Source organism: Callithrix jacchus, chromosome 17 (genome assembly GCF_049354715.1).
Source record: "Callithrix jacchus isolate 240 chromosome 17, calJac240_pri, whole genome shotgun sequence".
Lineage (NCBI taxonomy): Eukaryota > Metazoa > Chordata > Mammalia > Primates > Cebidae > Callithrix > Callithrix jacchus.
The window spans coordinates 12,137,006-12,161,669 of NC_133518.1; the positions used below are offsets into that span (position 1 = coordinate 12,137,006).

The following is a 24,664-nucleotide window of genomic DNA, read 5'->3' on the forward strand; positions in this document are numbered from 1 at the left end:
GCTATTATTAGAAATGCTCAAAACATCCAAGAAGCTGGTAGGCAGCAGGAGTGCCAAGTGTATTGGACAGCCCGGGAGAGGCTTAACTCAAAGATGCCTCCTCTTATAAGATTGTCCCAGCATTAAACTCAGAAATACTTTTTATTCCATTAATCTCAAAGGCCAATTAGCATATCATATTCTTTACAAAAAGGAAGATGGTCCTGAATATATTTTGACTAAAGATGAAAGGGAGAGAAAGAATATGTTAAAAGCTCATGGGAGCTGGATTCCTGAGGTAGGAGGAGCTCAGCGTGTGAGGTACATTGCTGGATGGAGGACATACCCTACCTGCTAATAAGAATCCTGGGAGGAGGATATCCATCCTGGCAGAGAAGAACTAAGAAGCCCTAATATGTTCAAGGGTGGCCTCTGAAGAAACTTTAGCCTAAGGCATATTCCAGGTAGTTCCCTTCCAAGAAGGGAGCTGTCACCCTCCCATCTCCCAGCCGTGTCCCTGTACTCCTGTTACAGACTGACAGAGTGATAGAGGGCCACTTAGTGGTGTGTATGAGTTTGCAGACATTATGGAAGAAAAATGACCCTTTCCTTTCCAAATAATGCTTAGAAAGCTCTTACCCCTATTCCTTATGCCATATTATTTGTACAACTTTACGCATATTTGCAAAGTTTAGGGAAAAAAAATTCTAGCATTCTATTCTACCCTAGATAATTTATTTTATGAATCTTGTGAATATTATGAACTTTCATGTATGATATCTTTACACAATTCTCTGCTGGGGTTACCTTGTCATTGGAACTGAAAGGAAAAGATTGCTTTTATGTTTGAAAATGTAATTAAAATCTGTTCATATAGCTCAACATAACCTTGGAATAACTTCACTCTTATTCATAAAAAAATGGGTTCGGCTCCACTAACCAAGGCACATGTAACTAGCTCTTTGGGAGTATGATTAGGTCAGAGATGTACAGAAAATGGGACTACAATGATAATCATTGACAATGTCTACGGCTAAGCCGTTCAAATTGTAACTAGAGATCATTCAGTGAATCTAGAAAATCTAAATGCATGGCCTTAGAAAAATCATTATTCAAAACACATAATGGAGTTTCAATGATATCTACATGATAATATGTTATCCTTGAAGTCAAAACATGTATGTTATCCACGTTTAACATACAAAACATATTATTTTAATATTTCCGCTAAAGAACATCCAATTGTAAGTGGAGCTGACAATCAGTATTATGTGGAAAAAACCTTAGAATTTTTATAAATGCCATTAAGTCAAAGGTGAAATTAAACATTAGAAAATAACATTTTCAGTTGGGAGTGGTGGCTCACACCTGTAATCCCAGCACTTTGGGAGGCCAAGGTGGGCAGATCACGAGGTCAGGAGTTGAAGACCAGGTTGGCCAACATGGTAAAACCCTGTCTCTACTAAAAAATACAAAAAGTAGCTGAGCATGGTGGTTTGTGCCTGTCATCCCACCTACTTGGGAGGGTGAGATAAGAGAATTGCTTGAACCAGGACCCTGAAGGCGCAGGGGAGCCGAGATCATGCCGCTGCACTCCAGCCTTAGTTACAGGTCAAGACTCCATCTCAAAAACAAAACAAAACAAAAAAGAAAATAACTTTTTCATTCACTTGGGTCATTCTGAAACTCAGTTTCAGATATTGGACAGGGTATAACACACAGAATAATGTTAAGGCACTGCATTGCCTTTATAATAAGAAATCCAGAAATGAAACCAACAACTAACTACCTTCAGTTCTTTTTAAATCTCACTTAAGAATCTTAAGATTCCTGATGCAAACATAACTGGTAGGGAAGCATATCAATACCCTAAGAAAACAGTTCTGAAATATTTGTAGACCTACCAAGGATACATTTAAACACTAATAAGATGAGAAGAGAAGGCATTTTTTATTAAAAAGTTCTCAGAGTATACAAAGGAAAATACCCTAGTATACAACTGATTCACAAGTGCTTCCCAACGACAAAAGACTTACAGATTAGGCCACATTATTTACTATAGGACTTATGTTAAATTTTGTGTATGGTTTTCTGATTAATAATTCTGAAAGTAATTGTATTTTTATACATATGTATGGATAGGGGAAAGGGAAGGCTACCCTTACACAATGAAATATATACATTTCAGAAACATCCATAAAAGTACCAGAGAATAAGAAGCAAAAAAAAAATCTATACACAATATGGGATTCAATTAAAAAATATTACCCATGATCCTAACACAAAGAGGAATAATGAGCGAAGTGGAAAGAGGCCTGGTTACTGCTTAGTTTATTTTGATTCTGAATATGGGTAATGCACCCACACAACCTAGGCTCTTTAGGTGGTTGCTAAACAGTAGTATCCATTTTATGTAAAACCATTATCATGTGAACAACTGAAAGGACCTAGATGCTTCCTATACACCTTTCCAAGGAAAAATATCAGAGACAAATAAGGAATATGTTATAATCTTGTATATAATACCATTCGTCCATAAGACATATACAAATAAATTATTCTCATTATGCTAAATGAGCATTTTACCTTACTGTTTTTCCTTTATAGAATTTATTACGTGACTTTTAAAATTAATCTTTTAAATTAAAAATGCTTTATAGTAGCATTTTACGCAGTATTTCAACAAAGATATTTAGGAAATATGCAGAGATTAAGAAAACGATTCTGGGATTCTCAAGCAGGCTACACAGATAAAACACTATCGAAATGAAAGAAAAATACAGTATTTTAACTATAAAACAGGTGATATATTTTTAGGACCATGCAGGTCTATGCCATCTCATGGTATTCCAGAACTCTACAACAAATATGCATTAGACACAATATCTACTTTCTTTTCTTTCTTTAAGAAACAACTTTTCTTAATCAAAAATGTGAAATGTGAGCCACCTTGAATTTGAATCTGTTTCTGTCAACAAGCCTCTAACCAGAGATACCTAGTGCAGCCAATGTCAACAAAGTCAATCCTTTCAAAGGACAAAGGTATCCGATTAGGTAACACCTGCAAAATAAACCACACTCTCCTAACTGATAGGCTCTCCCCTGACCCCCGTTTTCTACCTTTAAAAAAAGTGGTTGTATTAAATACAAGGAAACTTAGCTGGTAAACCCCAGAGTTGTTAAACTTAATTACCAATAAACATTCTACAGGTAGAGAGAAAAATCAAGATTCTGTTAATGTTGAAAAAGGTCCAGCGTGAAAATGCACAGGAAGTTGGTTATACCATTTCTTCAAAATTATACTGGGGATTAACGATAAAGCTCTCCATACCCTCCACCAAATTTGTGATTCTGGGTTGCCTGAGTCTTTGTAAACAACCGAGAAAACATGCTTCCTCTGATTCAACAATCTCCACCTCTTTTCTCACCCACAAAAAAAAAAAAATCTTTAAAACAGGGCTAAGGCACCTGAACACACACATGCAGGGACGCGTGTGTACACACACACAAACACACACTTTGTAATCAACACTGCTTAAGTTTCTGATTGGGAACATTTCATAGGCTGTTGGTACTTACCTTGCAAAGATGTGTTAGGTAAACTTGCTTCATTCTCTTCCATTTTACTATTTCTTTTTAAAGAGGGCCAAGCAGTTTCAAGTCGTGTCACTTACCCTGCTAGCTTTGTGACCTTCTGACTTTCAACTGTAGTATTGTAACAGTATACTACCTGCTTTCTTCTGTGAATAATTACCATTCTGCTTCCTGAGTTACCTGGGCTTGCAGGACCTGTTTTACTATGAAGTGAGATCATATCTTTTGATCCACTGTGTGGCTATTAAAGTGTATTTCACAAAACATTGCTTTGTTTTGGTTTTGATATTAATTTTTAATTCTCTACTTTCACTTTAGTCAAGAAACGTATTTATATTTTCCCCTAAAAGAGCATTGATATTACCAGTACGCCATGCTTCATAGCCAGAGTTTGGTTTCTTTGTTTTCGAGTGTTTCTAATCTACTTTTCCTAAAGAAATAAAATTTAAAGTATATTATATGACATTTATTTTTTAAAACCATAGGGAAATAAGGAACAGCATGGGAGTAGGTTTAGTGCAGCAGTGTTTTGGAGTATCTCTAATACTTGCTGTGTGACTATAAGCAAAGACAGGTTTTAGAGTATCTCTAATACTTACTGTGTGACTATAAGAATATAACTTCTTTGAGACTCAGTTTACTAAACTGTAAAATGGAATAATATCTGGTGTATATGAAGTATATATGATTAGTATGAAGACTGAAAACAACAATGTATGACTGTGCTAAACACTGTGAATAATGAACAATAAACAAAACAAGTTTCTAATTTTTCTCTTCCTTTTCCTCCTTCTTCTTCCTTCTCTCCCTCCTCTGTTCTTCTGATGAGTGGAAATAATGGTGAACTGGAGCACTGATGCCCCGGACCATGTACTGACATCAGTTATGCTACTTATTAACCGAGAGACATTAAAGAAACCTATCTTGAAGTGCCGCCTCAAGGTCCTCATTTGTAAAAGGAGACTCATGATATTTGCATTGCCTTTTTAATAGAAACATGGTGAATATTAACTTAGATTAACTGTTGGGCCTCCACAAAAATAATTTCCAGCAAACAAGAGCAACAAATTGGAGATATATCTTTAAATATTCATTTGTATGTGAGAAAGGAAAGATACACAAAATTAAGGCAATTTATTTAAGCTTTGTCCCCCATAAGTCACCCAGAATAAATAACAATCTCCACTTTCTTCCCTCTAGAATTCCTTAACTTTGGCTGACATTAGACGAGTAAATAAATAAATATGTATTTATATTTATATATGTTAATATTTTACAAATTGTGCATTACATAATATATTAATTATAATTATGTATTACATATCAAACATATATAATATATAAAAACATATTTTTATTAGTCTACAACTAATATATATATTGGCTGTAGTTATACATATGTATGTATATGAAGCTCAAGCTCCTTTCTTTATAAGTCTTTGCTTTTCAATTTGAAAAACATCTATATATTAATACTATGTATGGTAGTTTACTAATGCAGTCATTGATTATATACATTATGTAAAAAATAGAAATGGCAAATGGCTACAGAAGATTTTCTCAAAAGTATAAGAAATAAAGCCAAACATGACATTTTAAAAATCTGATCACAATTAAGAGTTGTCTCTTTCATTTATTACCTCTCTGGGTCTCAGTTTCTTCATCTGCAATATGAGAGAGCTGGACCATTGAAAACCCATTCTATCTTTAAAATGCCAGAAGCCTCTGATTTAAAACGTGGGTTGTGGTTTGTTCCAGAATAGAATAATCCTTTACCTAGAGCAATTGCATTCTGTAATATATCTGTACTATGCTACATACTTTACCAAGAGTAACCTGAAACTGAATGCTTGCCAATGAAACACTGTAATCATCACATTCTTACTTCCTCTTAAAAGGACCAACACACATATCAATCCTCACTCATTATGACAAACTTGAAAATATATTTACAGACCTGCCCCAAGCACTAAAATTAGTCAAAAACAATTATAAAGCACCCATTATCTATGAACTGAATTATAGCATGTGGTAAATTACAATGAAGGTAGAATAGAGAAGTCCTATTCTTAAACAATAACCAAAAAACATGAAAATATAAACACCAGAAAGGTCAAAAGTTTGTAACTTCACAGAAAGTAACAAATACTCAGTATCACCGAACCAGTTGCAATACTAATGAAGTGTCATGCACATACATATTTTCTTTCTCCTTCTGGGCCTTTGTGCATGCCTGGAAAATTTCTCCCAGGACTTTTTTTTAAACATACCTGGTGAGATTTACACATGCCAAGACAACTTCTTCTCCTCTCTTGCTTAATTCATATGCGGAAATTTTTGAATTCAGTCTGAGTTGAGGTGCCTTCAATGTGCTCCCAGATGCCCCTTAACAATTCTAAACTTTTCCTTTTTGCCATGGCTCTTAACACATGATACTGCTGGAAGGGTAGTCCCCCTTATCCTCATTCCCAGACCCTTAGTGGATGCTTGAACCACTTATAGTACCAAACCCAAATGATACCAATCGGAACACATTTGTGTTCATGTCTTCCATCGACAAATTTAATGCCTTTTCCATCTTAACTAAGCAATTATCACACACTGTGGCTGTAACTTTTGCAGTTGGAGGTGTGACAGCTAAACTAGAATAGATTTCTCTTTTTTTCTTCACAATTTTACAAATAGAAGATATGTTCCCACAGTAGATCTGGGAAACCTCAACATAATTTTTTCTTTCCTTATTAAGTCAAAACTTTCGGCCGGGTACGGTGGCTCACGCCTGTAATCCCAGCACAGGTGGGAGGACGAGGTGGGCGGATCATGAGGTCAGGAGTTAAACACCAGAATGGCCAATATGGTGAAACCTGTCTCTACTAAAAATATAAAAATTAGCTGTGTGTCGTGGCACGTGCCTGTAGTCCCAGCTACTCGAGGCCTGAGGCAGAAGAATCGCTTGAACCCAGGAGATGGAGGTTGCAGTGAGCCGAGATCACGTCACTGCACCCCAGTCTGGGAAACAAAGCAAGATTCCATCTAAAGAAAGGAAATCTTTTATCTTTTCACTTAAAGAAAACACTTTTCAGCTTCTCTCTGTCTATCTGAATTGCCAGCATCAATGACTCTTGCATTTTGGGACAATTATTAAGTAACATAAGAGTTGAACACATTCACCGAAATACCATGAAAGTCCCTCTAATAACTGAGATGGATCGTAAGTGACTAATAGGCATTCTACAATGTGGATAAACTGAAGAGAGGATGATTCACATCGTGGGCAGGATGGAATAGACCTCATCATGTCACTCAGAATGATGCACAATTTTACAATTATTAATCGTTTCTAAAATTTTCCATTTAATACTCTTGGACCACAGTGATCATTAATAACAAATTGTGGACAGCAAATGTGTGGATTAGGGAAGACTACTGTACTTCTCAATTATTTCTCAGACTAAACACAGTAGCTCACACCTGTAATCCCAACGCTTTGGGAGGTTGAGGCGGGAGGATCGCTTAAGCTCAAGAGTTCAAGACCACCCTGGGCAACTTAGCAAAAGCCTGTCTATACAAACAATACAAAAATTAGCTGGGGATGATGGTGTGTGCCTGTAGTACAGCTACTCAAGAGACTAAGGTGGGAGAATTGCTTAAGTCCAGAAGTTTGAGGCTGCAGTGAGCCATGATCACACCACTGCACTCTAGCCTGAGTGACAGAGTGAGAATCTTTCACACTATCTCTCTCTTACTTCCCTCTCTCTCTTTCTCTCTCTCTGTGTGTGTACATATATATATATGCATGTGTGTATATATAGAGATTATATAATTACACACACACACACACACACACACACACACACACAATTTCTCTCCTTGCAATCTGTTATGCCAAAGACACTTTAAGCATTCATCATGTTCCTGGCCCCTAGCCCAGTTCCTAGCACACATTCAGCCTTCAATGAATTTTGTAAAAACGAATAAAATTACTATCATCAGAAAGGGTGAATAAAAGAGTCTCAAATTAAAGAGACACAGATAAGAAAAGAGATTGCTTGATCATATGGTAGTTCTATTTTTTATATTTTGAAGAATCTCCATACTGTTTTCCATAGTGACTATGATAATTTACATTCCCAATAATAGTTTATCAGGGGTACCCATTCTCCACATTCTCACCCCATCCATTATTGCCAATTTCTCTGATAAAAACCATTTTACCTGGGTTGAGAGGATATAACATTTTGGCTTTGATTTGCCTTTCTGATGATTAGTGATGATGAGAATTTTTTCATAAATCTACTGGCCATTTTTATGTCTTCTTTTGCAAAATGTCTATTAAAATTTTTTGCTCATTTTTAAATCAGATTTTTTATTGCTATGCAGTTGTTAGAGCTCTTTATATATTTTAGTTATTAATCATCAGATGAATAGCTTCTAAATATTTTCTCTCATACTGTGGGCGGTCTCTTCATTTTGCAGATTCTTTTCTTTGCTCTGCAGAAGGTTCTTAATTTGATGTGATCCCATTTGTCTATTTTTGCTTTGGTTGCCTCTGCTTTTGAGGCTTTACTCAAGAAACTTTTGCCCAGATCCATCTCCTAGAGCATTTTCCAAAATTTTCTTTTTGCAATTTCATGGTTTCAGGTCCAAGATATAAGGTGGGATTTTTTTGTTTGTTTGTTTGTTTCCTGGAGTCTCACTCTGTCACACAAGTTGGAGTGCAGTGGCATTATCTCAGGGCTCACTGCAGCCTCTGCCTCCTGTTCTCAAGCAATTCTCCTGCCTCAGCCTCCCAAGTAGCTGGGACTACAGGCGTGTACCACCACATCTGGCATTTTTGTTTTTTGTATTTTTAGTAAAAACGGGGTTCACCATGTTGGCCAGGATTGTTCTCAATTTCCTGACCTCATGATCCACCCACCTCAGCCTCCTGAACTTCTGAGATTACAGGAGTGAGCCACCATGCCCGGCCAGATGTAAGTCTTTAATCAATTTGATTTGCTTTTGTACATGATGAGAGATAAGAGTCTAGTTTAAATTTTCTGCATTCAGATATCCAGTTTCCCCAACACCATTCATTGAAGAGGCTGTCTTTCCCCAATTTATGTTAATGGCACATTTGTCAAAAATCAGTTTGCTGTATTCATATGGAGTTATTTCTGGGTTTATTCTGCTGCATTGTCTATGTATCCATTTTTATGCCAGTACCATGCTGTTACTGTAGCCTTCTAGTATAATTTGAAGTAAGGTAATCCTATGACTCCAGCTTTGTTCTTTCTGATCAGGATAGCTTCGGGTATTCTCAGTCTTCTGCAGTTCTGTATAAATTTTGGAATATTGTTTCCATATTTGTGAAGAATTTCATTGGTATTTTCATACGATTGCATTAAATCTGTAGATTACTTTAGGTAGTATAGACATTTTAACCATGTTGATTCTTCCAATCTATGAACATGGAATATCTTCCCATGTTTTTGTGTCCTCTTCAATTTCTTTCATCAATGTTTTATAGTTTTTATTATAGAGGTATTTCACTTCTTTGGTTAAGTTTATTCCAAGGTATTTAATTTTATCTATAGCTATGGTAAATAGGATTACTTTTTTGATTTCTTTTTAGATAGTTCATTGTTGACATATAGAAATGCCAATCAATGACAGACTGGATATAAGAAAACCTGGCACATATACATCATGGAATACTATGCAGCCATAAAAAGGATGAGTTCATGTCCTTTGCAGGGACATGAATTAAGCTGGAAACCATCATTCTCAGCAAACTGACACAAGAACAGAAAACCAAACACCTTATGTTCTCACTCATAAGTGGAGGTTGAACAATGAGAACACATGGGCACAGAGAGGAGGAACATCAAACGCCAGGGCCTACTGGGGGGTGGTGAGGCTAGGGGAGTGATAACAGGGGTTGTGGGGATTGGAGAGGGATAACATTAAGAGAAATACCTAATGTAGATGACGGGGGATGGATGCAGCAAACCACCATGGCACATGTATACCTATGTAACAACCTACACAATCTGCACATGTACCTCAGAACTTAAAGTATAGTCTTAAAAAATACATTATAAAAAAAATGCCACTAATTTTTATATGTTAACTTTGCATCATGAAACTTTATTGAATTTGTTTATCACTTATAACTGTTTTTTTGGTGGAGTACTTAGGTTTTTCTAAATATAAGACTATAACATCTGTAAGGAAGAATATTTTTAATACTTTCCCAACTTTGATGCCCTTTATTTCTTTCTGTTGTCTAATTGTTCCAGCAAAGACTTCCACTACTAAGTGGAATAAAATTGGTGAAGGCAGGCATCCTTCTCTTGTTCCAGATATTAGAAGAAAGACTTTCATGTTTTCCCATTCAGCATAATACTAGCTGCGGTTCTGTTTTACATGGTAGTTATCATGTTGAGCCTTGTTCCTTTATACCCAGTTTGGTGAGTTTTTATCATGAAAGTATGTTAAATTTTACCAAGTACATTTTTAGCACCTATGGAAATGATCATATAGATTATTCATCTTTTTTTTTTTTTTTTTGAGATGGAGTTTCACTCTTTTTACCCAGGCTGGAATGCAATGGCGGGATCTTGGCTCACTGCAACCTCTGCCTCCTGGGTTCAGGCAATTCTCCTGCCTCAGCCTCCTGAGTAGCTGGGACTACAGGCATGCACCACCATGCCCAGCTAATTTTTTATATTTTTAGTAGAGACGGGGTTTCACCATGTTGACCAGGATGGTCTCTATCTCTTGATCTCATGATCCACCCGCCTTGGCCTCCCTAACTGCTGGGATTACAGGCTTGAGCCACCACGCCTCGCCCAGATTTTTCATTTTAAAGTAATGTATCACAATAATTGATTTGCATATGTTGAACCATCCTTGCATTACTGGGATGAATCACACTTGTTCTTGATAAGTGATCTTTTTAATGTGCTGATGAATTCAGTTTGCTAATATTTCACTGAGAATTTTTGAATTGATGATCATCAGAAATAGTAGCATGTAGTTATCTTTCTTTTGTTTTGTTTTGCATTTTGTTTTGTTTTTGCCTGGTTTTGGCATCTGGATAATACTGGCCTGATAGAGTTAAAAATTATTTCTTTCTCCTAAATTATTTGAAATAGTTTGAGCAGAATTGGTATTAGCTCTACTTTAAATGTTTGAGAGAATTCTGCAGTCAAGCCATTAGGTTCTGGGCTTTCTTTTATAGGAGGCTTTTTATTACAGCTTTGATCCTACTACTTACTATTGGTCTGCTCTGGATATGAATTTATTCATGGTTCAGTCCTGGTAGGTTGAACGTGTCTAGGAATTTATCCATTTCTTTGAGGTTTTCCAATGTATTGGTAGATAGTTGCTCGTAGTATAGTTGCTCAAAACAATCTTTGAACTTCTTAGCTATCAGTTGTAATGTCTTCCTTTTCAACTCTGATGTTATTTATTTACATCTTCACTCTGATTTTTCTTTTTTGGTCTTGCCGAAGTTTTTTCACTTTTGTTTATCTTTCCCCCAAAAAACCGTTTTGTTTCCTTGCTTTCATCTTTGTTTCAATCCCATTTACTTCTGTTCTGATATTTATTATTTTTCTTCTACTAATGTTGAGTTTGGTTGCACTTGCATTTCTACTTCTTTAAGATGAATCCTTAGGTTGTTTATTGGAAGTTATTGTACTTTTGATGAAGGCATTTATTGGTCTAAGCTTCCCTCTTACTGCTGCTTTTGCAGTGTCATATCTGTTTTGGTATATTGTGTGCCCAATTACATTTGTTTCAAGAATTGAAAAATCTTCCATCTTCACTTTTCCAATGAGCCAGTGGTCATTCAGGAGCATAACGTTTAATTTCCACATGTTTGTATAGTTTCCAAAGTTTCTCTGGTTATAGGTTTCAAGGTCTATTTCACTGTAGCTAGAAAAGTTACATGATATAATTTCAGTTTTTTTTTTAATTAAGACATGTTTTGTGGACTAACATATTGTCAGTCACTGAGAATATTCCACGTTCCATGTGTTTAGGAGAAGAATGTGCATTCTGCATTTGTTTGAAGCTCCTGGCTATTATAGAATTGGAGTCCCTATCTTTAGCTCCAATAATATTTGCTTTATGTATCTGGGTGCGCCAGCATTCAGAGCATGAATATTTACAATTTTTTAATCCTCTTGCTTAATTTACCTATTTATCATTATAAAATATCTTCCTTGTCTCTTTTTACAGTTTTTGTTTAAAATCTGCCATGTTTGTACCTATGGAACTATCTTACATGTTCTGCACATGTACCCCAAAACCTAAAATGCAATAAAAAATAAAAATTAAATTAAAAATATCTACTTTATCTAACATATAGGTAGTCCTGCTCTTTTTTGTTTTTATTTGCATGGAATGTATTTCCTATCCCTTTATTTTCAGTCTATGCATGTCTTCATATGCGAAGTGAGTTTCTTGTTGGTAGCATATAATTGAATCTTGCTTTTGCTTTTAATCTGAAAGGATATTTAATCTCAAAGCATGAAAAGAGGAAAATAACTTAGAAAGGAGCGCTGATATGTCTGGCATCAGACTTCCCAGTGGAAATCTTACAAGATAGGTTTGAGTAGGATGAAATATTCAAAGTGCTAAAGGAAAAAAGGTACTTCCAATCTAGAATATTATATCCAGCACAATTATCCTTCAAACATGAAGGAGAAATAGTTTCCCAGGCAAACAAAAGCTGAGGTATTTTGTAAACACCAGGCTGTCTTACAAAAAATGATCTTCACTCTGAAAGAAATGTATGTTAACAAGCAACAATAAATTATCTGAAGGTATAAAAACTCACTAGTAAAGGTAAGTGACAGAGAAATACAGAATACTATAACATTATTGTGTGTAAAATACTCATGTCTTTAGAAGAATGATTAAAAGACAAACCAATAAAAAATAATAGCTAAAACAATTTTTAAGAAATAGAAAATCCAGCAGGACAAGATGTGGAGGTGGGAGATAATGATAATGATGATCCTAATCCTGTGTAGGCGTAGGCTAAGGTGTGTGTCTGCATCTTCATTGTTTTTAGTCAGAGTCTCTCGCTCTGTCACCCAGACTGAAGTACAATGGTGTGATATCAGCTCACTGCAAACTCCACCTCCTGAATTCAAGCAATTCTCCTGCCTCAGCTTCCCAAGTAGCTGGGATTACATGTGTCTGCCACCACCCCCAGCTAATTTTTGTGTTTTTAGTAGAGATGGGGTTTCACCATGTTGGCCAGGCTGGTCTTGAACTCCTGACCTCGTGATCCACCTGCCTCAGCCTCCCAAAGTGCTGGGATTATAGGCATGAGCCACCATGCTTGGTTCTTCATTTTTAATAAAAAAAAAATGGAAAAATGTAAGAAAGTATTAAAAATGGAAATAAACATACAGAATAAGAATATACAAAGAGTATATATTTTTGTACAGCCGTACAATGTGTTTGTGTTTTAAGCTGAATGTTATTACAACAGAATGAATAACAAAAAAAATGTTTGTAACGTATAAAAGAGTCAATTAAGTTACTGATGAAAGAAAAATATGGTTTATAAATGTAGGCGTGTTTATAAAGTCCATAGTAGTATACAGTAATGTCCTAGTTCTTTCCATTCATTCATCACACACTTATTGACTCAACCAGAGCAACTTCCAACTCCACAAGATTCAAAAGTGTCCTATACAGATGTACCATTTCTAATACTTTATGTCATATTTTCCTGTACATTTTCCATGTTTAGATATGTTTAAATATATAAATACTTATCATTGTGTTCCAGTTGCCTGCAATATTCAGTATAGTAGCATGCTCTATAGGCTATAGCCTAGGAGCAATAGGCTATACCATACACACTAGATATTAAGTAAGCTATACTGTATAACCTAGGATTGTTGTAGGGTATAAACTCTAGATTTTTATACTCTATAATGTTTGTTGTATGAAGTACACTCTATCATGTTCACACAACAACAAAATCATTTAAGATATGTTTTTCAGAATGTATCCCCATTGTTACATGACACATGACTGTGGTTTAAAACACACACACACACACACACACACACACACAACAATAATTTAAAAAGCATTGGCGAACTTCATTGAAGAACTTCACTGAAAAGCTATGAAAATGAAACTGACATAATTATAAAATTAGCATGAAGATTTTCAGATGCTTCAAAGGCTCACAGGGAATGAATCCTCAATATGCATCTTGAGCCATTTCTGTAAAAATTACTGAGCACATTTTTAAGAAACTTACATGGCACAATAATAAACATTATGTTCAACCACATCACCTAGTCAATTTTCCAAAATCCCACTCCTAAGCGATTTCAAAAAGAAAGTGGGAAAAAGATAGTATTTCATATAGTATCATTTATCACTCATTTGGAGAATATCACTTATGAGCTACTCAAGGGAAAGTAACTAATGTTGCAGGTTTAACTTTTAAGGTCAGTTACAGAAGTTATTATTATTATTCAGTTCTGATTTCCAAAGACATTTTTGAAAATTTGTAGAAAATTATGAAGTGGTTCTCACAGCCTGAATGTTGGCATTACATGTTGTAAAACACGGGAACTTTGGTATATAAAAATGTTACAAATACACTGAATTACACACCCTAGTACTTTTTAGTAAATAACATATTCATACGGAGAGCAAAATAACTTGATTAAAACCATAGATTTTAACCACAGATATCATGTAGATAAAATAAAAGGAGAATAAAAAAAGAGAAGAGAGAATACTTAGATGTATAAACCTTTAAGATATTAGTAGAGCAGAGATCAAAAATATGTGCTCCACGGACACTGTATCTAATATGTAAAAAGTCCAAAGAATTGAAGAGAAATTCTATGCTCAGCTACCTGGATGGATCTTTGAAATTGTATTTCCAAGAAATAGATGGATGTGCTTTTTTTTTTCACATACATACTCTGATTGGTATTTATTGCATGCATTTTAGAGTAAAGTTAACCTAGTTCCCATCTAGTTCTACTCCAGTTGTTTAAGCTGTTTCAGTCTATTTCATCACCTATAAAGTGCTGCTAAGTAAGTTTCTGAAGGAATTAAATGATATTTAAATGTTCAACATAGTGTCAGGCAAGTAATAAGACAGTTGAGCCTCTCACTACCAACCCAACAAAATTCCCCAATCCTGGCCAACCATCCAAAATCAGACAAACATGTTCAACTGTTGGGAAGTAATAGCACACAAAATTTTCCGAGTTAAGTCTATTTTTTAAAAGTTTATTTCTTGATTAAAATAAAGTCATCAATACGGTAAGAGTGATCAAGTTTGCAACATGATATTATGAGTTATACGGCATTAGAACCAGGCATTTTATCATATCATTTTATAGAGCAAAAATTCTTCATTAGGTTATTTGATCATACATACTTAATACTGTGAGTTCTCCAAGAAATAAGATATATAGGAAAACTAGGAAAGTAGGGGAAAGGTATATACAATATAAGAAAAATGGGTAAAGATAAATTAAACAAGATTCTTTTGTGCTTAGCTATATTGACCCAACATAGTATATCTTCTGTCTTCTGGATCTCAATGATACCATTAACCCAGCTGCTGTAGACAGAAACTTAGAAATTATCTTTGTTCCCACCATCACATTTTCCAAAGAGTCACTAGGTTTGATAAAATCTGTGTCCTAACTATTATTGAAATCTATTACCTAAAGTTTCCATTTCCTTTAGGTAAGGCCATTGTTATCTCTTGCTTGGAGAACAATTCCATAAATACAATATTTCTTTCCTCTAAGCTATGCTCTCTATATTTGCTACAGTGATTCTCCTAAAACATAGCAATCATGCCAGTTCCATAATTACATGTCCGTTGGTCCCACAGCCTCCCCAGTAATGTCAACATGTCATCAGCAAAGATTTTTATCTGCTGACTCCTAACCCGTCACTAATATGTAGCTCATTTAACTTTTCTGTAAAGGCTTCTCTGATGTCCCCGAGCATACTTAACATTAGAAATCTAAATAGCTGAATGCATCATACATACATAATCATATTAACTTTTCTATACATGTGATTGTTTTTTAAAAGTCAAAAAACAATTAAGGCCTACTCAGAGCTTTGCATTGGAATTGACTTGTAGACAAAAGATACTACTAACTAAACTTTTAATTCTCTATTACTTTGTTATTATTTAGATGCTACTAACTAAACTTTTAATTCTCTATTACTTTGTTGTTACATTGCCTGAAAAATTTTAAGTAAATTGGCATTTTTAGAGAAGAAGAAAAATAATGCTTTCAGAGAGCTACAGTGACATTAGCAAGAGGCTAACTAGACTTATTTGGCCCTCATTCCCTGACAAAAAGGAAAGAAAACAACAAATAAACAACTACAACCACTGTTTGACTGCCATGACTGAAGAAGTATGTTACAAAGTACCATGGAAATGACAAAATCCCCCTGGAGCACAGAAACTTGGCATAGCAACATAGAGAAGAAAGCAACGCATTTGGCCTTGGCTACACTAGCTCTCCTTCAGGTATAAGACTGAAACCAACAGGGATTTATTCTTGCAGCAAAAAGGTAAATGTAAGCTAGAGACCTTTGGTGGTCCCCATCATTGCCAAAGATTTGAGTGGTTATTGCTACAGGAGGGTCCCCCAGTCCTCACAGGCCCCAACTCCATGTGGAAGGTTGTGGGGAGTCCATGTGGCTACACTGCTCCAGAGCAGAAACCCCCATGGTATGCTCTGCCCTGGCAACCTAAGCTGACACATCATGGTGCAATGCGTTCTGTCCTGGAGGAAATGGCCACCAACCTCGTCCATTCCTAAGACCCTATTGTCATTCCATTAAGTCAACATACATGCTTGCAGTAGCAATTCCTCTACCTCCTACAACCTAGGAAGGAATGTCCAAGACCCTGATGACTGAGACCATGAGGCACCATATTCCCCGGAAAACCAGGTGGACCTGCACACCAGGCAAGTCTCATCTAGCCCACAAGTGCCCACCCATGGCCCAACAACCTGATTAGTCCACAAGTACCCACCAGTGCCCACCCATGGTCCAACAAGTGCCCAAAAGTGCCCACCCATGGCCCAACAACCTGCTTAGAAGTGACCTTGCCCCATCGAAATAAGCTCCCACTTAACTGCCTGGCCTGAACACACCCAATCCTGGCCTGAAAACCTGCATGAAGGTTTCTCCCTTGGAGAGAATGTAAAGTTGTGAAGCTTTGCATGTACCTGTCCTCAGCATGATAGTCACCAGGGGAAGTGGGCTTGTCCCCCAAGAGAGAACCCCAGACATACAGCCAGAGGGTGCCATGCCTTCCCTAAGAAACAGCCCCCCTTCGCTGTCTAATTCTCATGTGCCCATCCTTGTCCTGACAGCAGGACTGAAGGTGGCCCCACTCTACTGGAGAGAGCCAGTACAGCCACTCAGGCTATCCTGGCAGGGGAGCCAGCCCAGAGGCAGCCCACTTGAACATAGAAAAACCTGTACAGTTGCCAGACTCTCCTGTGCCTGCCAATAACAAAACAGCAGGCCCAGAGGTGGTCCATCCCACTGAAGAGATCCTGTATAGCCATTCAGTCAGCCCTTGGCCCAGTGCTTTGGTATATTGACCCAACATATTGTATATTCTCTCTACTTGATCTCAGTGATACCGTTAACCCAGTTGCTATAGATAGAAACTTAGAATTTACCTTTGTTTCCACCATCACATTTTCCAAAGAATCACTAGCCTGGAGGCGGCCCCACTCCCACACCTGCAGAGCTTTCTGCCTGACAGCCAGCCTAGCATATCCCCAGAGAGCCTGACATATAAAAAACCCTAAAGATTCCACAAAGAAAAGCCTATTAGAATAAACAAATTCAATAAAATTGCAGGATACAAAACCAACAAACAAAAATTAGTAGCATCTCTATATGCCAATAGCAAACTGTCTAAAAAAGAAATCAAGAAAACAAACTTAAGCAAGGATGTAAAATATTTCTCCACTAAAAATTATAAAATATTTATTAAATATTATAAAATGTTTTTAATCAACAAATAACCTTAGTAGTCACTTTTCAAAAGAAGATATACAAATGTGCACAGGTAAATGAACAAAAAGCTCAACATTGCTATTTGTCAGGGAAATGCTAATCAAAACCTCAATAAGATACCACCTGACTCTAGTTAGAATGGCTATTAGCAAAAGACAAACAAAAGTATTGGACAGGACATGGAGAAAAGGGAACACTTACACATTGTTGTTGGGATTATAGATTAATATGGCACTATGAAAAACATTATAGAAGTTCCTCATCAAATTAATAATGGAACTATCATATGTTCTTGCAATCTCATTACTGCGTGAAATATATCCACAGAAAGTAAAATTAGTATGTTGAAAAGGTGTCTTCGCTCCCACATTTATTTATCTCTATTCACAATAGCCAAGATAGGGAATCAAATCATGTGTCCAACAATTGATGAATATTTAAAGAAAATTTGGTATATTAATCAGTGGAATACTGTGCAGCCATAAAAAAACACCAGACACAGAAAGACAAATATTGCATGATTTCACTATCATGTGGAATCTAAAAAAAAAGTTGCTATTATGGAAGCAGAGAGTAGAACAGTGATTAACAGAGACTAGGGAAGGAAGGAAAAGATGGGAAGAGACTGCTCAAATGGTACAAGGTTATGATTAGACAGGAGAAATAAGTTCTCATGTTCTATTGTACAGTAGGGTGATGATGGCTAACAATAAGGTATAATGTATTATAAAATAGCCAAAAGAGGATTTTGAATGCTCTTACTATAAAGAAATGATAAATAAAAAGATATGCTAAATATGCTGATTTAATCATTACATGTGTCAATAAATCAAATTGAACCTCATAAATATATACAATTACAATCTGTCAATTAAAACATTTAAAAGAAAGTAACTCAGCAGTAAGGAGTATCTATTAATGAGGAAACAAGATAAGCTATAAATGATGGTAAGGGAAGTATTATAATTTTAATGATCTTTCCACTGCAGTTGTATTAAATAAATAAGACAAGGAGCTATATGAATTATTTATTAAGACACTCACACACTTACACACAAAACAAAAAAAAGGTATGTAGGTAAGTTTACATAATTAAAGTCTGAATGATTCATATAATAACAGACATAAAGAGGTACTAAGTTGGAAGTCAGGCGGAAGTGAAACTACAAAGCATTGTAATTATCTGCTGTGAATAACACTATTCCAAATTCTGAAAGAAGTATGTAACAAGATCATTAAATGCAAGCTTGTAATTGGAGTGTAAATTGATGTATACTTTTTATGATGATCGCATGAAATCTCAAATGCCATAACACTTAAAGTATCTCAGCTCCTTTCATGTAAGTACACTGTAAGTTCCAGTAGCACAAAACTACTTTTCAGACCCAAAAAGTCATATTCTCATACAGTTTCCCAAAAACAGTGAGATGTGGTAGCTATGTAAGTATCATCTGAAGGGAAACATTAAAAAGTTTCAATGTGGGCCGGGCGCGGTGGCTCAAGCCTGTAATCCCAGCACTTTGGGAGGCCGAGGCGGGTGGATCACGAGGTCAACAGATCGAGACCATCCTGATCAACATGGTGAAACCCCGTCTCTACTAAAAATACAAAAAATTAGCTGGGCATGGTGGCGCATGCCTGTAATCCCAGCTACTCGGAAGGCTGAGGCAGGAGAATTGCCTGAACCCAGGAGGCGGAGGTTTCGGTGAGCCGAGATTGCGCCATTGCACTCCAGCCTGGGTAACAAGAGCGAAACCCCGTCTCAAAAAAAAAAAAAAAAAAAAAAAAAAGTTTAAATGTACATTTAACATGATCATGGAAATATAAAATGAAGAGCAATTAAATGCTTCACACACATTCACACACATACACAGATATCTAACTAATTACATACAATGATTAATTGTTTAGCAAATTCTGGCAAAAAACCCTCAAGAAGAATGCTAAGGAAAGTATGAAAAGAGAAAAATATGCAGGCTAACTGGCTGATGCAAGGCTAGAATGATAAATTTATCAGGTTGGGAATTTGATGACACCTTAAAAATCTACAGATAAAACCCTAGAACAATCAAGTTTAAGAAGAACACAAAGACAATACGGTGATTTCTCTATATTATGTTTTAGATGCAATGAAAATGTTCCAATTGCATTATTGGCATAGAGATTTCCTCAAAACACCCTGAAATAAAATGATCAAGCCTGAAAAGAGAAGTGTCCTTTCCAGACAGAGAGTGATCTAATACAGCTCTAATAATGTTTGCAAGTCGAACCTAGTCACTCATGCTGACAGAGAAATTCTTTTCCAAGTTTCGGCTTCTTCATGATAGCTTTGAAAAAGAAAAAAATTAATGCCAACTGTGATGCAGGAAGTTGGCAAATACTAACTAAATGAAAACAACATGTAACAGCTGCTCTTGGGGCAACAGCTTTCTCTAACTTCTGTTGGGAGCCAAACGTACTAAGGTGAACCTGAGGTGAAATGTTTCTTGTTATCTTTAGAAACATTCTTCTGTACTTTTCACTTCATATTTTAAAATATTAATAAGAGATGAACATGTCCAGAAGAAGCACAGTAACTATCACAATAACTTATAATTAACACTAAGTGCTTTGGTTTCCATTCATGAAGGATGAACAAAAGTAGGTTCCAACAATACCAAATTAACTGTAGGGAATCTGAGAAAAGGATAGTTTATCATTTTGTCTCATTAGGTTTCCTTTGATTTTTTATTACTTTTTATTTTTTTCTTTCCTCTCTTTCTTCTTTCTTTTTTTTTTTTTTTTAAATAAAGTCAAAGTGGCATAACATGCTTTCCTGTAAAATGAGTCCAGGAGAATTACTTTTGTTCAACATCATAATGGGCCACTACTTTCTACTGTGAATGTTTTCTTTCTGAAAGCTCCACTTCTACTTTCCTGCTGAATACCTGCCAGCTAGTATTGTTAAAGAAAAGATGAAGGATTAAAGTATCCAGCCTTCCCCCAGGCAGCTAGTACTTAAAATAGACTTTTCTGTAAAGTGAATGGCTGCTGTCTTTCCGATGGTGGCCAGATTTACAAAATGAGAAAATAAAGAGAGATAACAAATGAAGAAAGAGAGATAAACATAGCTTCTCTGGATGGATTTTTCAGGATAATAGGTTGAATGGGGAGATATCTATAAAATTTTAAAAATCCCAGGATGACATTAAAAAAACATGGTGTCTGACTCCCTTGGGCAATGAGGGGTTGACAACATGTGAATAACTTTAAGAAAAAGTATATCTAAAAATAGAGACAAAATGCCTGTGCTAAAGTTGACTTTAAATATTTATCGCATATATCCTCCAAATCTTTTCTAAAATACTTTATTCTCCCTATATTTGAATGTATCACTTTTTATTGCCTTAACATTTAAAAAACTATAGAGGGCAAACATGACCCTATCTTCCAATTCCTAGGGCACACCTTTAGAGTACTTCCTAGTTGCTGGTGTCTGATATGCCACATTCATAAGTGTTTAATAAATATTTGATAACAGAATAATTTAAAAATAACACAATTATATTTCTTCCTTCTCCCAAAATCTTTGCAATAATATTAAGAAAGGGCATAAGTAAAATTTATTAATTCAAAGTATTTTTAGTATTCTTGCTTTCTTCTTTCAGTCTTAGATATTACCAGATTTCCAGTTTGAAAGAGCTCCTAATTTATTTAGTTTTTCTAAAAACTAAGAAAACTCATGATTTACCTCTGAACTGGTAATCAATCTAAAACTATAATATTTAAAGTTCACAGTGGTTAAAAGAAATTAACTGAGAATGAATTGTTACTACTGGCCTCTAATTAAATTAAAAAGTTAAAGTTTCAGGCCAGGCACAGTGGCTCAAGCCTGTAATCCCAGCACTTTGGGAGGCCGAGGCGGGTGGATCACAAGGTCAAGAGATCGAGACCATCCTGGTCAACGTGGTGAAATCCCGTCTCTACTAAAAATGCAAAAAAATTAGCTGGGCATGGTGGCTCATGCCTGTAATCCCAGCTACTCAGGAGGCTGAGGCAGGGGAATTGCCTGAACCCAGGAGTCGGAGGTTGCGGTGAGCCGAGATCGCGCCATTGCACTCCAGCCTGGGTAACAAGAGCGAAACTCCGTCTCAAAAAAAAAAAAAAAAAAAAAGTTAAAGTTTTATCAAAGATGAAATCAAGACCCTTGGAAGGGAATTTAAAATTTAAATGACTGAAAAATGTAAGAGCATTTCCTGTTTTCTAATTCAATGGTTATTTTATAACAACACAAATTCTGGACTTATTTGCTTTCAGACAGGTTCATTTTTCTGGACAATGTTTATGAAATATTAAGATGATGAGATATTCATTTGCTGTTCACCACTGGGTCTAATCCACGCTGTGTCATCCTGCTACCTTCAGGTTACTTGCCTAGCATCTGAAGCATTTAAACATGTTACTTTTGTCTTTTTAATAATTAATCAGCAGAGCTTTCCTCCTAATTTCCATGTACAAGTCTTATAATATAAATATACTAATTTTAAAAACATAATACTGAATCCTTACCATCAAATTTTGCATATTAAAACTACACACTTAAATTTCAAATTGTTAAAGAACTTTACTGAGCAGTTAATCTCAAAATTAAGTTTGAAAATCATCTGATTTTAAGAGAAACTTATATGTAGCAATTAAGAAAACAATTTTTTAAAAATGTTTACCATATTCTCTTTCACAGGTAATGGCAATAAAAAGTCCTGTAATCTTATGCTTTATTGAGATAACACCTCAATACAAAAAAATCTAATTTTCAATGCATGGTCAGATGAGTTTTGATAAATGTATCCACCCTTGTAACTACCACAACATTCAAGATATATAACAGTTTCATCACTCTAGAAAGTTATGTTGTGCCCTTCTGCTTAATTGTTTACCTCACCCCAACTCTGGTGTCTAGGAACCTTCTGTAAGTGGAATCATGCAGTATCTACTGTTTTTGTGACTAGCTTATTTTACTTTGCATAATGACAAGGTTCATCCGTGTTGTGGCATGTTTCAGAATGCTTCTTCCTTTGTAAGCCTGAATGGTACTCCCCTGTATACAATGTTTATCTATCCATCCATCAACAGACTCTTGGGCTGCTTCCACCTTTTGCTCTTGTGAATAATGCTGCTAGGAGCAGGAGTGTACAAAGAGCTCAAGCCCCCACTTTCACTTATTTTACGTATATAACTGGAAGTAAAATCTTTGGATCATATGTTAAGTCTGTTTGAATTTTCTTTGGGAACCACTATACTGTTTTCTGAAATGACAGCACCATTTTACATTTCTACCATTAGTACACAAGAGTTCCAGTTGTTCTACACTTTAACCAATACTCGTTATTTTCTATTTTTTATATTAGCCATCCTAATTGGTATGAATAATATGTCATGGTTGTTTTCATTTGAATTTCCCTATTTATTAGTAATGTTGAGTATCTTTTCACATGCTTGTTGGTCATTTGTATATCTTCTTTAAAGAAGGGTCTATTCAACTCATTTGTAAATTTTTAAAATCAGATGGTTTGGTTTTCTGTTTTTCAGTTGGAGAAGTTTTTTATATATCCTAGATATTAGCCTCTTATCAGATATATGATTTACAAATATCTCCTTCTATTCTGTAGGTAACCTGTTCACTCTGTTGTATCCTTTGAAACACAGAACTTCTTAATTTTGACACACTACAATTTCTTTTTACTTGTATCATTTGTATTTTTGGTGTTACATGCAAAAAAAATCATAGCTAAATCCGATGTTACAAAGCATTTACCCTATGTTTTCTTCTATGAGATTTATAGTTTTAGGTGGATATGTTTAAGTTTTTGATCCATTTCAAGTTAATCTTTTTATATGGTGTAAGGTAAAGGTCCAACTTCATTTGCATGTGGATATAGTTTTCCCAGCAGCATTTGTTGAAAAGACTGCACTATCCTCATTAAATAGTAAGAACTGAATTTTAATTATTTTCATGTGGATACCCAATAGTTCCAACACTATTGTGCTCTTTGATTATTTTTAAAGTTTTGACAAAAACAATTCACTATATATTTTTACATATATTTCTGCACTTTTTAATCTGTTCCATGGATCTATATGTTTACAAATACTATGTTATTTTTATTATTCTTTTTCTAGAGTACACATTAAAATAAGACAGTATAAGTTTTCAAATATCTTTGCATTTTCAAATTTTAAAAAATTTCCATTTTTGGACTATTCTAGAAATTTCACATTTACATAAAAATTTTAGAATCAACTTGTCAATTTTTATTAAAAGATTTCTTTCATAGATTTTAAGGTGATTAAATGGAATCTAAATACCAATTTAAGAAAAATTGATAACTTCAAAATATTGTCTTCTAATCAATAAACATGGCATACCTCATTTATTAATATCCTCTTCACTTTCTCCCTGAAATATTCTATAAATTTCTAATCATGGGTTATACATTTTTTCTTAAGTTTGTCTCACAGCATTCTATGACTTAATAATTCTGTAAATGCTGTTATTTTAGAATTTAATTTTAATAGTATTTTACTAGTATATAAGATACAATTGACTTTTTGTATCTTAGACTTGAATCTTGTGACTGTGCTAAATTTGCTAATTAGTTCTAGTAGCTTTTTGTATATTTATTTGGATTTTCTACATATTGGAACATATCATTTGAAAATTACAAGTTTACATGCTCTTTTCAAACTCTATTCCTTTAATTCATTTTTTCTTGCTTTATTACAATGCTATAATGTCCATTAAAATGTTGAACTGAAATTGAGAGGAGACATTTTGTCTTTCCCAATCTTGGTGAGAAAGCATTTAATTTTTACCCTTAGAAATGATGTTTACTCTAGGTTTATGCAGATGCCCACATTCAGAGTAAGGAAGAATTCTTTTTCAATTTTGGTGTGATATTCAATATGATAAATGAGATTTAAATTTTGGCAAATCTCTTTTGCTCTTCTGTTTAGATGATTATTTCATCGTTTTCTCACTTAATAAATATTGTAA

The 24,664-nt window shown here is 35.2% G+C and overlaps 1 protein-coding gene across 14 annotated transcripts in view; it reads right to left on the bottom strand.

Moving 5' to 3' along the window:
* NAALADL2 (N-acetylated alpha-linked acidic dipeptidase like 2) overlaps positions 1-24,664 on the bottom strand; it is a 1,449,120-nt gene that overhangs the window by 991,944 nt on the left and 432,512 nt on the right. For 4 of the 14 annotated variants that reach the window (XM_078353827.1, XM_078353828.1, XM_035278814.3 and 1 more), the window contains exon 1: positions 3,559-3,675. The exons of the other annotated variants lie outside the window; for them this stretch is intronic. In XM_078353827.1, the coding sequence (XP_078209953.1) occupies positions 3,559-3,601 (43 nt within the window). In that variant the 5' untranslated portion in view covers positions 3,602-3,675. Of the gene's footprint in view, positions 1-3,558; positions 3,676-24,664 lie in introns of those variants that run through there. 14 annotated transcript variants of the gene reach the window in all.